The 16099-nt window shown below is 50.0% G+C and overlaps 1 protein-coding gene across 1 annotated transcript in view; it reads right to left on the reverse strand.

The window, feature by feature from the left end:
* The window catches only part of COL17A1 (collagen type XVII alpha 1 chain), a 47266-nt gene that overhangs the window by 17275 nt on the left and 13892 nt on the right, over positions 1–16099 (reverse strand). Inside the window, exons 9-28 of the mRNA XM_087823928.1 lie at positions 15390–15533; positions 13929–14087; positions 13249–13317; positions 11913–11984; positions 11076–11144; positions 9977–10138; positions 9513–9593; positions 8419–8463; positions 7184–7390; positions 6390–6611; positions 6017–6046; positions 5623–5649; positions 4180–4206; positions 4015–4077; positions 3137–3241; positions 2338–2391; positions 1619–1654; positions 931–984; positions 644–679; positions 124–159 (exon numbers count right to left, since the gene is read on the reverse strand). Coding sequence (XP_087680054.1) covers positions 124–159; positions 644–679; positions 931–984; positions 1619–1654; positions 2338–2391; positions 3137–3241; positions 4015–4077; positions 4180–4206; positions 5623–5649; positions 6017–6046; positions 6390–6611; positions 7184–7390; positions 8419–8463; positions 9513–9593; positions 9977–10138; positions 11076–11144; positions 11913–11984; positions 13249–13317; positions 13929–14087; positions 15390–15533 — 1698 coding nt within the window. The remainder of the gene's footprint in view (positions 1–123; positions 160–643; positions 680–930; positions 985–1618; positions 1655–2337; positions 2392–3136; positions 3242–4014; positions 4078–4179; positions 4207–5622; positions 5650–6016; positions 6047–6389; positions 6612–7183; positions 7391–8418; positions 8464–9512; positions 9594–9976; positions 10139–11075; positions 11145–11912; positions 11985–13248; positions 13318–13928; positions 14088–15389; positions 15534–16099) is intronic.

Genomic DNA, 16099 nt, shown 5'->3' on the forward strand with positions numbered 1-16099 from the left:
AAGTTCCCTGAAGCAGACAGAGGTTCTGTCTCATACTTCTGTATTTTTTTCCCCATCTCCAGTGCCCAATAGATTTACAAAATGTCTTTAAATGATTGAAGTGGATTTCCATGTAGGACTGACCTGTGAGGCCTCGGGGTCCTTTCTCACCCTGGTCACCTAAAACAAACATGAGGGGTGGCAGGAAGCATCAGTCAGGAGGAAGGAAAACATTCTCACCCAGTTAGAGGGACCCCCGCTGCAGCATAGTTCTCACTGTATCTGGAAGCTTCTGTCAGTGGAATCTTGGCGAGAACGCATCATTTACGAAGCCAAAGGGGCCCCTGTGATTCCACCCACAAGCTGACCCCAGCCCCAGCTGTCATACAATGGGTGCTATGGGCACAGGATGGCCAGAGCAGGAGGACCTCAGCACTGCATCCTCGCCACCTGAGGGTCACCCAACGACAGTATTGCAATGTTGGTACTTTGTGGCCCCTCTTTGTGCCTCGGTTTCCCTATCTGAGAGGCACATCCCTCCCAGCCCCAGGGTCCAGGAACCAGAGTCATCTGTGCTCTTGAATACTGGAGCATGGGTCACATTTGGGTTGCCAGGAGTCAGGCAGGCTCTGGTGATGTCTGAGCAGCGGTAGGAACAACATACCTTTAGGTCCTGGTGGTCCCATAGGTCCTTTGTCACCTGAAAAAGTAATGGACACTTAATATAAAGAGCCTTGGTGAGGAAGACCAAGAAGGGCAGTGTCTGTGTCTGAAGACAGGCACCTCCACCCCACCATCCTGACTTCCCCTTCTCTTAGCATGTCTGTCAGCCTGCACAGGCTGTTGGTCATATCCATCTGACCCTCTCTGTCCCCCCAAGACCTTCTTCTTGAATGATTGGCACCTACAGGGTGACATCTCCCCCCACTCAGCTTCTCCCCACCAGCTTACCTTTGACACCAGGGAGTCCCACTTCACCTCGGGACCCTTGGAGACCTACAGGGCCTGCAAGCAGAGGAAACCATGTAGGTGGGTGAATGTCCCGGCTTTGGGATAGACAGACACGCACACACAGACACATACATGCACACAGACAGGCACATACCCATGTACACACACATGCATGTGCACATGGTCAGGTGCTAACACATTCTGGAGTAAAAAGCAAGGGCTGCTCTCCGCAGTTGCTCCCCACCTCCCCTCCACATCAATCCTGGCAGGTTCTTTGCCTCTGTGATTGCCAGGCCCCGGTCATAAGGGCACCTCATGGGACCCTGGCAGAAACATTGGCCTGCATTACAATGTGGGCTGTAGCTTGAGATTCCCAAGATAGCAGGATGAGCTCTGTCCCATTGGGATGAGGTAGAGGCAGGCTTTTGTTCAAATGTGAGGGCAGGATGGGAGCTGCCTGCTGCTGGAGCTTCCAGAGGGCCGCAGGCCCCAAGCCAAGTTGGAATGGCTCTCACAGGGCCCATTGGTACCCGACCTCAGCTGCAGGGGACACAGTGTGGACCTGAGATTTGTGCCTCCAAGCTCTCTTTATAATTGCTTCTTTTGCTTAAATAATGTTTGTTTCTCCTTTTGGCATCCCTTTCTTTGCCCCAGAAATAGCATTTATTACAAGAATAAGTGCACTCACCTGGGGGACCCTGTGGGCCAGGAGAACCACTGGCACCTGAGAAGGACAAAAAACAACAACAGTTATCAGAAGGGTGTGGCACAGGCCAGGGACATCTGCCCCCACGCTGAAGGTCAGGTGGAGGGGTGGGGCTCACTTCCAGGTGAGGGCTGTGTGTATGCATGTCACCCACCCAGCATAGGTTCTTGCCAGGACCCCAGAGCCAGTGGAGTCATGGAAAGATGACCCAAGTCCAGTGCAAAGTCATCCTCAGGGAGAAATCTGAAACTGGTGGGATCAAGAGATCCCTGCTCCTTCCTGGTCATAGTGAAACATTTGGGCTGGAGCAGGGGAGGGAAGAGAGATGACTAATGGGCCTCAAATTGAGAAGGCCCATTCTCTGGGGTTGTTCAGACATGTTGCTTTTGAATGTGTGTATCTGGGACCCAGTCAGGTGAGGAGATTGCCTGACTTCTGATTTCCTGATCCATCCACCTCCTTAGGGGCCACATAATGGGGCTATTGAAAACAGATGGAAATACGGCCCCAAATCCATCATGCAGCCCAAACTAGCCCCAATCCTGACCCCTGACTCCTTTTGGGGGGACCCTCTCTTGGCCCCTAGCTCCTGTACAGGCCTAGGGCAGAGGGTTGGGGCTGTCCGGGATCCCAGCACCTGGACCTCTGTTATCCATCCTGGACACTGCAAACTTGGGTAGCATCCTGGGCACTTGACTTACCTTTGGGACCCACAGAACCCGGGACACCAGGTGGGCCCGGTTCACCAGCAAGTCCTGGGGAGAAATGAGCACTCTGAGAGAGTCCACCCAACCTGGTGGTGTCATTTGGGGGATGGTTCCCACCCTGCTAGTGGCCTCTGATCCATTTGGTGCCTCCCCAAAGCCATGAATCAGCAAAACACCTTCACAGTTTCTACCCTCAGAACCTTTATGCTCCATGAAGCCTGGAGCCCGAGGTACTTGATAAACATTTGTTGCCTTATTGAGCAATATTTTTAAAAGAAAGGGAAGCTAAAAATAAAGCTTCTTGCTCATGGTCTGTTGGCATTGAGAGGATTTCTGGGGTCTGTGCTTGTTTTTTCTTGATAAAAACAGACTCATGCTTAAGAATCTAACTGCAAAATCTTTCCAGGCCCCTCCAGGACTGGGCCTGTGTCTGGGGCTTTCCATGCCTTCTTCACTGACAAGTTCCAGTAAGAGAGGCTGTAGGGACTGAACCCCACTCTGCCTTCTATCAGGGCCTGTCTCAAGCTTTTCACCTCAGCCCTGACTCCTCCCCACCCCATGCAGGAAGCCCCTTTCTCCCATGACTACTTTCTCCGTGCATTCTGAACACTGCAGGGTTCTTAGCCTGGGGCCTGGACCTCACCCTCATTAGACCACTGTCTCCACCAGGCCTGTCCCAGACTGTGGCTCAAAGTGCCCAGCAAATGCTACTGAAAGGAGGGAGGGAGGGAGAGAGATGGAAGAAGGAAGGATGGACGTAGCTACCCCTCTTGGTGAAGGAATTGCCTCTTACCTTTGTCCCCTTTTTCTCCAAACCCAGGTGGCCCTGGTTCACCACGAAGTCCCCTGGGGCCTTCCTGTCCTTTCTGGCCCACAGGTCCCTCCATGCCAGGCTCTCCTAAAAACAGAAGTGGCCATATCAGAGTTAGGGCCCTGAGCCCAGCTGAGGTCTCCACAGGCAGAATCTCGCTGTCAGGATGCCTGCCTGGAGTCTCTGCACTTGTCCCCTGCACCTCCCCTCTCCTCTTGTAGCCCAATATCAACCCAGAAGCCAGAAGAACCCTTTGAAAATGCAAGAGGGTCACATTCCACCCTTTCCCTAAACCTGCAAGTGGCTTCTCCCCTCACTGGGAAGAAAAGTCTTTACAAGGGCCTCCAGGGCCCCACATGGTCAGCCTTGCTCACTGCCCTCCTTCTGGACTCCCTGCCTCCCGCCTGGGTTGCAGCTGAGGCCTCGACGACTTCCTCCTCCTCACTCCTCCTTGACCAGTGGGCACATCCTTGCCCTGGGGCCTGGGGCTGCTCCCTCTGCCCGAAACGTTTCCCCAGGATTTCCTCATGCCCGGCTCCTTCACCCCCTTTGAGTCTTTGCTCAAATGGCACCTTCTCAGTGAGGCCTTTCCTGAGGGCTCCCTCAAGACTCCCTAAGCCTCCTCGGCCCCTGTCTTTCCCGTTACCGAACCACCTCCTACCCTACTTTGAACTTCACATATTTATCACGTCTATTGTCTTTCTTCCCCACCCACACGTAAGCAGGGGTTTCTCTGTTATGTTCACTGATGTATCCCCAGCATGTAATATGGTCTGGCATACAGCAGGCACTTAATAAATGTTTCTTGAGGTAGGGAGGGAGGGAGGGAAGGAAGGAGTGAATGGAGAAGAGGTTCTTACCCATGCTGCCCTTTTGTCCCCTTGGTCCTTCTGGACCTGGTTGTCCCAAGAGCCCAGGGATACCTGTGGATACATGAAAATACCTCAGCCATATTCTCCTCCTGGAACCTGGGATCCGGGACCTAGCAGCCTGCACTAGCAGCCATGCCACCGGAGATTACACACCTGGAGTCCCGGGAAGACCTCGATCTCCTGTGGGAACAGAGATAAGAGAGAGAAGTCATTTTGAAGACTTGGGTCATTACCTAAAGGAGTCACCAGGTGAGATTCAGGCAGGATCGCCAAATGTAGCAAATAAAAATACAGGGTGCTCAGTTAAGCTGAATTATAGATAAACATTGAATACATTTTTAGTATAAGTATGCTTCATGTAATATTTGTGACATACTTACAGTGAAAAATTATTTGTTGTTTATTTGTAATTTGAGTTTAACTGAGCAGCCTGAATTTTATGGTAACTGCAGGCTCAGGGGCTCTAGGACCATCAGTCCCCATCCCCAGCATGGTCAGGGTGTGTGTGGCCTGCATACTGGAGTCCTGGGTAAGGGGTCTGGGGCAGTGACCCAGGGTGTGTGTGTGGGGGGCAGGGAACCCTGAAGAGAAGAAGAGGAAGAACCCCAATTTCTGCATAGGGATCTCCTGGGAAGAAAGATTGAGCTCAGAGAGGAGACTCTATCACTTTATTCTCAGAATGAGCTGTGCACCCCTGGCCTCAGAACCACCTGGGGTCAGGACTGCAGACTCCTGGCCCCACCCACCTGTCCCTGCTGAATCGGAGGCTTGGGAAGTTGGACCCAGAATCTTCTGTCAATTCTCATGTACACTGGAGTGTGTGAACCCCACTCAGCTATAACAAGGGGTGCTGCTGTGGTCCCTGGGACTGGAAACCTTTTCCTCCCACCCATGGGCCTGTCCTTGTCAAACCCCTTCTCTGAGGAAATACATCAATTTCTTATAGCACATAGGTGTATGCCACACAAGTTAGCAGGAGATTGTTCCCCGACTGATTAATACTGTGGGCACCTGTTCCTGTGACTATGCCCGCACAGCCCCTGAAGGCAGGTGGTGTTGCTCCTGCTGGATTCCCCGACAGGGGCTCAGCTCCTGACTGCTGGCGGTTATTCCCAGCCTCCCTGGGCTAAGACCCCTGAGAACAAGTTGCTCACTTGGAATGGTGGTTCCTGACCTGATTTATCAGAATTAAAACCTGGGGGGAGGGTGGGTCTAGCCTCAGAGTGTCTGCTTCAGGAACATCTGATTCGCAGCAGGGCCCAGGAATCTGTATTTCTGGAAATCTCCAGGGGCTGTGTAGTGGCAGGCCCTCAGGCTGCCCTTTGGAGCTGGGGAGATGTAGGCCTTTGACACAGGCCACCTGAGGGTCCATGTTCTAGGAATCCCTGGAGCCCTGAGAAGGGGCGAAGGACAATGATGGAGCCCTGCTCTGTCATGAGGTCCCTGCCCACAAAAGCCCAAGGGTCTGCAGGCTATTCTGCAGTTCACGGTCCTACTACAGAGGGGAGATGGCCAAGATCATGTGAGGTGGGTTCTCTGATACTTGTTGATTGCTTTAAACCGTCAACCCTCATGAATATTTAAGATAAAAATTACCTTTAGGGCCTTGACTTCCCATGTCACCTAAAATAAGAAAGATAAGAAAATTGTGAATGGGGTGAGAACCCAAGGGCTCTTCTCTTGTAGTACTTAAGACCAGCTGACAGTAGGTGAACCGCATTTCAAGGTGAGTTGGCATGGGGCGTGGATTCCGCTCAGTCTCTGTCAGTGTCCTTTGGCACATTGCTGGGTCTCTCTTAGAGGGTGCCTTAGGTCCCTTCCCGTTCTGAGATATTCTGACTGTAAAACCAATTCTCAACCCTCCCGAACAGATGCCATAAAGTTTGTCTACTGCTCCTTCAATTTGGAAGAAAAGGTTTTCCAATCCACCCAGAAAATATGGCTCCAAGTTGAAGAAATGAGAGTGAAAGGGCTCAATCCACCACAGTACCTTTAGGGCCAGGGTTTCCTCGGAGATTGCCTACAAGAGAAAGTAAACCCTGAGTTAGTTGCACATCCTTTGTGAAACACACACACACACACACACACACACACACACACACACACACACACACGAAAGGGATCTCTGTGGTATAGTGGGAAGAAACCAAGGCTAGGACTAGCAATCAGATTCTAAAATGTGCTAGTTGTGTGATCTTGGGCAATACTCCCCAGGTCTCAGTTTTCCCAACAGTGAAATGGGTTCACAATACTGGTCCTGAGTGTGAAGGAAGTGTGAGTGCCCTGAGTGGGCACCACTCCACACACAGGCAAAGGAGCAGTGAGTGGGAGCAGGCCTGCCCTTCGCCCTGGGATGTGCTCACCGTTTTCTTGTTCCATCATCAACTTGTTCCTCACAAACAGCCAGAGCACCTCCTTACTGGAGGCGTCGGGCCCGGACTCGCCCAGGCCTGCGCGCACCTCGGGCGCCAGCCCCTGCAGCCGGTCCTTGCTGCTCCTCTCCATCTGCTCCTGGTACTGCAGCACCCTGCTCCTGTCTCTCTCCAGCTCGTCCACGCGCGCCTTCAGCTTCCTCACCTCCTCGGCTGAAAGGGCACACAGGCGGCGTGAGCCGAGGGTCAGAGCCAGCGCCTTCCCCGCGCACGCCCACTCCCCCAGGGAGCCTGACCTGGGGGCGCTGGGGCCTGCAGCGCCTCTTCATGCTGCTGGGGACATTCTGATGGAATGCTTATGGCTACCAGCTACTCAAAATTGTCATCGAGCCTTAAAGAAACCTGGCCTGGGTGGGGTCAGTCTTCTCATTTGAGACAGTGACAGTGGCCCTCATTCTTCCTGGGAGCTGGTGTGAGGACAACAGAGCATGGAGGGCAAAACTGCTAAGAGAAGGCATGGCCTAACTACTCCGGGGCCGGGTGCTCAGAGCAGTGTGGCAGGCCCGAGGCCCGGGCACCTGGAGCTGCGTTAGAGCCCCGGCTCTGCAACCAGGTGGCCTCGGGACCGTGGCCAGGTGCCTCCTGGAGCCTGTTTCCTCATCTGCAGTAACAAGGGGTCTCATTGATCATGTCTAGCCCCTTAGCCTCAACCTTTGTGACACTGGCCAATTCCTGCCCTTTGAATGGGCAGCGGGACCTGCTGCCCTGCCACCCTCGCCACGTACCCAGAGCAATGAGGCCGAAGAGCAGGCCCAGGAGCAGCAGCCAGGTGAGCAGCAGGCCCAGCAGCCATTTCCACCAGCTGCAACAGGAGCCGCAGGGGCACCAAGCTGGCGCCGCCCCCCACTGGCCCCCGCCAACACTGCCGCCAGCACCACCACTGCCACCTTTAATGCCACTGACACCGTTATGGCGGTCATAGCCATGGATATCTGTGGAAGAGAGGGTAAGTGTAAGGTGAATGCAGGTGGCTCTTGCTCTCTTCCCTCTAAATTCTCTGGCTTTTGGTGGCTCCCTGTGGGCCTGAATGAATGTAAGTGGGTCTTTCAGGTTCCTGTGCAGCTCGGTGAAGGATGAGGCTGGCGCCCGGAACAAACACGGCTGTGGCTGGTGAAGAGCAGAAGTCTGACAATCCTGGGCTTGAGCTGTGTGGCCCTGAGATGGTCACTTAACTACTCCGTTTCCTTTTTTTTTTAATTTTTTTAAATAAGGTTAAAAGATTACTTCATAGGACAGTTGTTGAGTGAAATGAGAGGCATGGAAGTTAATTAGCAGAGGATACAGCCTAGAGTGCTAGGTTTAAAAATCTTGATTATGAACTTTGATCTGCCACAACCTTCTACATTTTATTAGGCCCAAACCAAAGCTGTTCCCATGTCACAGCACACAACTCTTTGTAATCCCCAAGTGCCTACAATTACGTAAACTCAGCACTTAAAGCCTGCCCAGTAAATGTGTGGGGGCTTTTTGTGTGTGTTTTTGTGAAAAGGTTTTTCAGTATCTAAAATGTGTGTTAACCCTTGCTCTGCCTCTCTTACAAGGCTAGAGGAGGGAGAGAGGAAAGTGTAAAGGGCTGGAGATGCATGTGAATTAGTGTCACCCTGAAGCCTGTGTGTGTGTGGGGGGGGGGGTAAGACAACAGCAGCCCTGCTGTGTTGCTCCCTCCATGTGGGGAGACCTTGGACCTGAAGGCAGGTAGCAGGTGCCTAGAGGTGATGGTGGTAGGGGGGGAGCTGTGAGCAACAACCTCTGAACTAAGCTTCTTCTGCCCATTCTCGCCCTAGCTTGCCCCCTCCACCGCCCTTACCCTGCTCCCTTTGAGCCTTCAGGGACACTGTTCAGAGTTTGGTGGCTCAAGTGTGCACTGGTTCCAGGCTTGGAGGCCTTATCTGTTCTGTTCCATTCACCATAACCAGTCCCGTGGGCTTCTGTCACTGCAGGACCTGCCTGTCTCACCTACCTGCGGAGGCGGCCTTGCCCTTTGTGGTCACCGTCTTCACATCTCCTGAAAGACAAGCACCGAGAACAAAGGTTTTGACCTGAGCTTTTAAATGTGAGGAGCCCACAAGACAGCCTCTGTGAAGATACTGGGCAGGGCTTTAGGTAGATATGCCCCTCAGGCATCTTGAACAATTGCGTCGATGCAGACATGGCTTGGCAAACAATTAATGGTGGAAAAAAGCAGTGTCATAACCCTCTTGTGACCTGTAACCTTTAAAGCCCTAGACATTTTCAGAAGACCATCTTAGGAGTGACCCTTGCTTTCAAACAATAAATGTGCTTGTGAGAAATGACTTGATTTTTTGGGTTAAGGGACTTTGAATGCAAGTTCCTGCCCTGAGGTGGAGGGAACTGGACAGCAAGGATGGGTTAGGAGGAGGACTGTTTATGAGTTCCTGATGCTATTTGACCATTGAGTGTTTCTGGGCATGTGCACAATTTTCTGGGAAAATTATTTACAGCTTTCATCAGATTCTGAAAGGGTCTTTTGGCTTGGCTGCCCCATTTCCACCCTTAAAATGTAAGGAACAGCTAAGGCTGAGGGTTAGGCATTGCCAGGACTGAAACTGATTTCATTTGCATTTTATCGAAAAATGTTCTATGATGTACTTTTCCCTTCCTTTACTGAGCCTCCTGAAATCAGTGATTTGGAGAGATGGTTCAGGACCCAGAGCAGTGAAGCAATGTGTTTATCTATGAAAGGATCCAGATATTTTGGAAGAAAAAAATAAAGCCAGCAAGTGCTTTGCAAAACATTTTTCTATTAGTTCTGAAAACTAAGGGAGGACAAGTAAGGTGAGAAAAAAAACAAACCACTGTAGACCTTATGCATGTCATGGGAAAGTTTTTGTTTCAGTGTTGTGCATGCACAAATCAGCTGGAAGCTTGTTAAAATGCAGCCTCTGACTCAGCAGGCCTGGGCTAAGGCCTGGGTGTTGCTCTGCTGCTGGTCCAGGGACCACAATTTGAGTAGTGAGGTCTCAGGAGACAAAGAAATAAATGAAATGTGGATTGGCTGAAGGCAAGGTGGACATCCATCAGATTTGGTCTTACCATTAGTTTCCAAGATTAGCTTGGTGTCAGCGGTGTAGGCAGCTTGCTTTTCCTTTTTTAGGGTGTCCTCTGAAAAAGAAGCTGTGCACACAGCCTGTGACAATCTGGGATATTCTCTCCCCACTCTCCAACCCCACTCTACTTCCTGTTCCACGTGGAAAGGTAAAGGTTAGCCTGGTAGGAAGAGGACCCAACTTTCCTGGGGTTAATTCCCCCATCTGTGTTTGTGGTTGAAAGTCTTGCTGTTGTTGCCCAAAGACCTCTCTGGGAGCTCTTTTCCAGACTTTTCCTGGCTCATCTGCATTCAAGGCAGACCTTGGGAGCACCCTATTTAGCCAGGCATTTTTTCATTTGAATGGATGACTGTGCTTTCACTATTAAAATATCTCAAACCACCTTGCTAGGACATCGGGTCTCCTACATTGTCTTTCTTCTGAACCTGAGTCACTTGGGCTCCCACATACTTGCAGCGATGCTGGCAGGGGAGGCGGTAAAGACCTTCCCGCTGTCCTTGTTCATGATCAGCAGCTCCATCTCCTTCTTGGCAGGCACATTGTCTTTCTCCAGGATCAGGAATTTACAGTCCTTGTGCAAGAGGTCATCATTCTGGACACTTGTGGTACAGGCTAGAGAGGGAAGAAGTAGGTGAGGAGGAAAGAAAAGTTGCCAGGAGAAAGCAGAGGGAAGAAATGACCAGAAGAGAAGGGGGGAGGAGAAGAGAGATTAGTGGGTGTGTCCAAGTGTCTCCGGTCTCCTTGACAGTGGCTGTTAAGAAGCATCTTGGGGACCAAAGACAACCTCCCCTGCTTGGCTGGGCCTGGTCATGAGGAGGTTGGGTCCATGTCAGAAGTACTGGGTGGCTGGCTTATGGGCCACCTCCTACCTGGATGTTATAGGATCTTTAGTGAATGGATAAAAGTCCCCTCCTCAGGCAGCCCCTTCTTTAACTTGGGTTCATTTCGATCCTTAGGTCTCAGTGTTAGCATCCAGGGGTGGGGAGTTTCCTGACCACCCTGCCTAAAATACACACTTTCGCTTTACTACCACCTCAGCTTTTTCTTTCCTTCAAATTATCTTGTGTACTTTGTCCATTGCAATTGTCAGGTTGGTGAGGGCAAGAACCTAGTTCTGCCTTGTTCATTCTGTGGTCTAGGCACTTAAAATCAGAGCAAAGGAGGAAATAGCCCGCCCTGTGTTGTGAGCCCTAGTCGATAAAGATTCTACAGAAAGTAGGGAGGGTGTGGCAGCTTTGACCAGCTCCCTGGTTCTTGAGATGGGTGACATGTAACAGGAGCAGGACAGAGGCTTCCAGACAAGGGTGGAAGCTGGGGTGTAAGTGCCTGACCCTAGGCAGGTGTGGTGGGTGAAGCTTCCTGAGTCCCTTGGACAGAAAGGTTAAGGTAAGGTCAGGGAGATGTTCATTTCTGCTCATTTCTGGAAATAACCGAGAGGCCTAATTGAGAGCTTAGACCACGAATTGGTTATATCCCCTCCTACCATATGCCATGTGTCACCACAGAGCAATTCTCCCTGTACTGCCTTCCAGCTGGGGATAGCACTCACCGGCAGAGGTGGACACGCCAGTGCTCACAACGGCAGGGCTCTGGGATATGTTTCTCTTCATACCGTATGCTGCAAGAAAGGAACCACTGAGTGAGTGGGACCAGTGTGGGAGGGCAGCTCCATGCAACTTCGAAGCAGCCTGACCAGCCCTGGCAAACAGGCAGCCTCTCCAGATGAGAAGAACACAATGATAAAGAATAATAATAATGAATGAATAATGAAATCAACTCTTTCTTGCCATGGGAGCAGCAATGAGAGTCTAGATGGAACTTTCTTTGGTAAAATTCTCATCCTTCTAGGACAGCTCTAAAGGTCATCTCCTCCATGAAGTCCTCCTAGACCCTCCCATATCACCTTCCCTTCTGAACTCCTACAACCCTAACACCTGCTCGGCATAGGTAGATTCATGTTGTCTTACAGAACCCCCCAATTGTTTCATATTTATTATACTTTCTACTCCAACTAAAAGCAAGTTGAGGGTCAGGGTTGAGGCTCATGCCTTTTCTGTTCACCTTCCCCTAGGTTTGCCCAGGGAATAAACCATAAAATCAGCAGTGACAGTGGGCTGTCAGGGACAGCAGTGAGTCATACACAGGTCTGTACAGGTGACACTCCACAGGAATGCTCCCCTGGGGTTTCACATGTCTGAGCCAGCAAATGATCGAGGTTGGCATCTCTACGTTGGGAGTGGGGGCTATTTCTTTGAAGGGAAAGGTCGATTGATTTTTAGGGACATCTTAGTCCCTCTGATTCAGTAATTAAAAACTGATATTGTGAGTTATAGTTGTAAACAGGCATTACTTCCCAGTCCCCAAGCTCCAAACCTCAGTTACTGACCTGTGGAGGTGGTGGCCATGCCATGGGACAGGGCAGATGAGCTGGGGGCCAGATTGTTCTGCATGCCAAACACTGTAAAAGGAATTGAAGACGGGTGAGCTTCGGTGCAGAGAGGAGGGTCCTCAGCTTAAGGCAGCTCCCCTCCCCAGTCCCCAACACCACTTTCATGATAAATACCTTTGCACATGACAGAGATTCCCAAACTTTCTCAGTTCTCACATTTTGTGACACAACAAATTTTTTTTTATGCCCCACTTCCCCATCCCAGGCCAGAAGTTACTAACAGTTCCATTTATTAAGTGGTTAGATCCACACAACTTATAGTGGTAGCTCACACAAGGGCTGACAGATTTCACTGCATTTAAAGATACCCTTGGTATTTAAAAATATCCCAGGGTTCCCTGTTCTCTATGGCACCTTAGGGTGCTTTGGTGTACAGTGTGGGAATTGTGGGCATAGGATATAGACACAAGGGGGCCAAAAGGCATGGCCTTGGTAGAGGCCCCATTTTCCCTTGGGCTCTTCCTTCTAACTCAAACGCGTCAAGTTCCCTTCACCCCCATTCTGATGTCAAAGGCTGGTGTTTTCAGTCCTCCCGTTAATGGCTTCTCTTAATCCACCCTATCTAGTGTTTGGGGCACAAGATCGTGGACCCAATGTCCTTAGTCAGGATTTTACTAAGCAGAATAGCAAAGGTGGAAGAAATGAAGTATGAGCCAGGTGTCTTCTGAGTTTGGTGGGATGCTAGTCAATTGGAGGCGTTGAAAATCAGAACATGAAGTTTGCATTGAGATATGCCAGCCAAGTACATAAGGAGGCCCACATCATTCCAAAGAGAAGGCACATTCCTTTAAAAAAGATGTGGCTGGTAACTTATATACAGGCTGATGCAATGTATTTGGAAATAGAGTGAATAAATCTGAGCTCCCAATGAACTATATTTATAAAAAGATCTGAAGTAAGAGCCTTCTAACTTAACAATGCTTTTTACCTGAAATGCCCTAAGCCAGGCCTCACTTAGCTTCTTTATTTCCATTTCTCCACCTCTTAGAGAAAACATGTAAGTGAGGTCTTAGGCCCCTCTGTCCTCAGACTCTCCCTTCGGGACTGAGCTGTGTCTCTGACTGGAGGCAGGCTCTGTGCCTTCTTACACAGCACCCTGGCCACTGCCTCTGTGTTGGTGCACATGCAGGAATGCTCTCATGCTCCTGGGCAGAAAGGACATCTTCTCTAGAAACCATTAGATTTTCCTCACCAGGAAGGAACATCCTTATATATATATATATTTTTAAAGCAAACCACCTGGAAAAGGTGACTGAAGCTGGTGAGCACTGACCTGAGGAGGTGCTGGTTCCCGGGTGCAGAGCAGTGGAGCAGGATGCCATGTTGTTTGGAACCCCAAAGACTGCAGGGGAGGAGGAAGGCTGGTGAAAGGGACGTCCACCCCAGAACAAAGGGCCCACAGAAGCTCCGGAAGAAACTCCAGGGTTGCATTTTTATATTTTGTTAAATTTGTTTTTAGGAAAGTCTTAGGCTCTTGTCTTGCAGCAGAGAACCATACATTACTCTCTGGTGTGCCTTAGATCATAGCCAAGGGGTGGTCGTAGGTGGGTCAGGTCTCAAATGGATATTGGCTCTGGCCAAAGACCCCCTTGTTAGTGACCATTTTACAGAAAAGGAACTTGAAACTCAGAAAAGGTAAATAACTTGCTCAAGGTCACATAGTTAATCCAAATGAAGTGAAACTAGGTTCCTTGCATCTGTTTTCATGTTCTTTCCCATTGCATTTTTTCTGACTCACTGTGTAATATAGTTCTTTTCATAAAGGACCCACCAACAAAACGCCTTAGAGATAGAATTAACTGAAACTCCAATGGAAAAACCTTGGGGTGTTTGGCCATAGAAAGCCCCTCTAGGAAGCCTTGGGGATGGGGAACATCAGTAGGGTCATTCAGCTCTAGGTAAAGGTGTGAAGGGCTCAGGGGTGGGAGAGGACATGCACTGAACTTCACATACCCGATCCTGTAGAATAGGCGTTGGTGTTGAGGAGGGACGAGCTATGGGTTGTCATGTTGTTGTGATAGGCCCCCATGGAGGACCCTGCTGGCAAGGTGGAGGACCACATGTGGGAGGGAAGGTTGGCATCCAGGATGGTTGCATCGTAGGTGCCAGACACTGGAAATAGACAGACAGGCAGACAGACAGACACACACAGACACACACACCAGTGAGAGACAAACCAGCATTCTGTGCTGGGGTGACCCAATTGGCTCCATTTGCTGGGACTTTCCTGGTTTAGTAATGAAGGTCCCATATCCCAGCAATCTCCTAGTCAAGGGCAAACTGGGGCCATTGGTCATCCCACTTCTGTCTGAAACCTCGGAGCTGGTGCAAACTTGATCTCTTGGTTTAGAAATTCTTGCTGGCTCTTGATGAAATTTGAAGTAGGTAACTTTTGCTCTGGGGTCACTCATTTCTCCTTCTAAGTCCCCCTCTCCACCTCCTGGTGTGTGGTCCCCACAATGTTTTCACCCTCTATCTGTTCCAGCCTTCACCTTCAAAGATACCATGGAGCAGCGAGTGAGGCCCCACGGTGAATGCTGACAGTAGAATTCCAGGCACAGAGCAAGCACAGGTGGGGAGCGCTCACTTCCCAGGCCATACCACAAGGATGGCAGCCTTTTCTGGTTAAACTCTCCTTGCCAATGAGACCCAAGGGGCACTCGGCCCCCCAGAGGGGGTTTGACACTTCTTTAAATCTGAAGCCAATTCTGCCTGTTCCTTATATGAGAGGGAGCTAGCCACATAGGTCATAAAGTGCTCCGAGGTGTTGGTTGTATTAACAAATGCAAGAAGGATCACAGTCTCTAGATGTTTTTGTTTTTAGCAGAAAATAACAGGAAAACTTCACATCCTAGCAGAACTGGCTTCTTTTCTCACCTCTCTCCAAGAATCTTCTCATTCCTCTTCCTGTCTCCCACAGAACCTACCTTACACTTGGTAGGCACGTGATATATGAGTGTTGAACAACGCTCATTGCTTGGTTACCATCTCTTGGTTATCTGACTCTCCCTAGAGACCCTCACCTCCATGAGGGCAGTGGCTATGTCTACCTTGTTCATTGCCTTTTTTCAGTGCCTGGTGCTTGGCATGGAGGAAGCATATAATAAACATTCACTGAATGAATAAATGAATGAATGAAAGAAAACAACTTTTTCCAATATTCTTAATTTAGGGACCCTGGCTCGCACAGTCCTAGGACATGTCAAGAACTTCCTGGAGAGAATCTCTAGGATGTAGAGCCCCACTCAGCGTGCCCACGGGATGGTTGATCAGCCCATATTTTTATGCTGCATAAAGGGCAGAGCTTTGCCACAGTCTGGAAAGCCTGCCAGGGTATGTTTGAATTCCTGGGCCAGGACAAACGTACCACCTTGATCCCTTCCCTCCACAGCAGCCCCAGGCTGTAGGGCTTACCTGATTGGGAGCTCGCTGTCACAGTTTTGGTCTCCACAGTGCCTTTCTTGGGGATGGGGAGTGTATTGGAGGAATTCCGAGTGGGGCTCGCGCTTGCTGATCGGCTTCCCTTGACCAAACGTTTAACTTCATCCAGTTCTGTCCCTGTAAAAGCATCCCCACATTTTCCATTAGGCCCAGGATTGTTTCCTGAGTCCAGCTGCAGTGGAAGTTACATTTATGGCATTCTGAATACTAGAGAGGATGGCATTTACTTTGCATGCTGGAACATTTTTGGTTAGCCTTATAATTTTTTCATTTTGTAAATTTATAGCACTTATTAACCTGGCACTTTGTAATATTAATGGCCTCATAAATATAGAGCCTCTGTGAGGAGGTCAAAGTCGTCAGTAGCTATTTCCTAATTATACCTCATCAGACACCACAGGGATGATTCTGTAGCTGAAAGACACTGTCATCCTGGATCAAGGGAAATTTACACCCAGGGCAAGTAGAGAACCAGGCCCCTTGAAACAAATGGATCGATAGTGATTTCAACCCCTGCACAGGACGCCTCAGGTGTCAGGTCCCTGACCTTGTAGGCTCTGTAGTGTCAAAGGAATTTGTGGCCCATAACTCTGAAACACTATGCTGCTTTTGTGTGAGTTAATTTCAAGTCCGTCTGGCTGATTTTATTTGTAGCACGGTGATCCAGTGGAGCCAGCTCCCTG

The sequence above is a fragment of the Miniopterus natalensis genome, chromosome 14, assembly GCF_054644295.1.
Source record: "Miniopterus natalensis isolate mMinNat1 chromosome 14, mMinNat1.hap1, whole genome shotgun sequence".
Taxonomy (NCBI): domain Eukaryota; kingdom Metazoa; phylum Chordata; class Mammalia; order Chiroptera; family Miniopteridae; genus Miniopterus; species Miniopterus natalensis.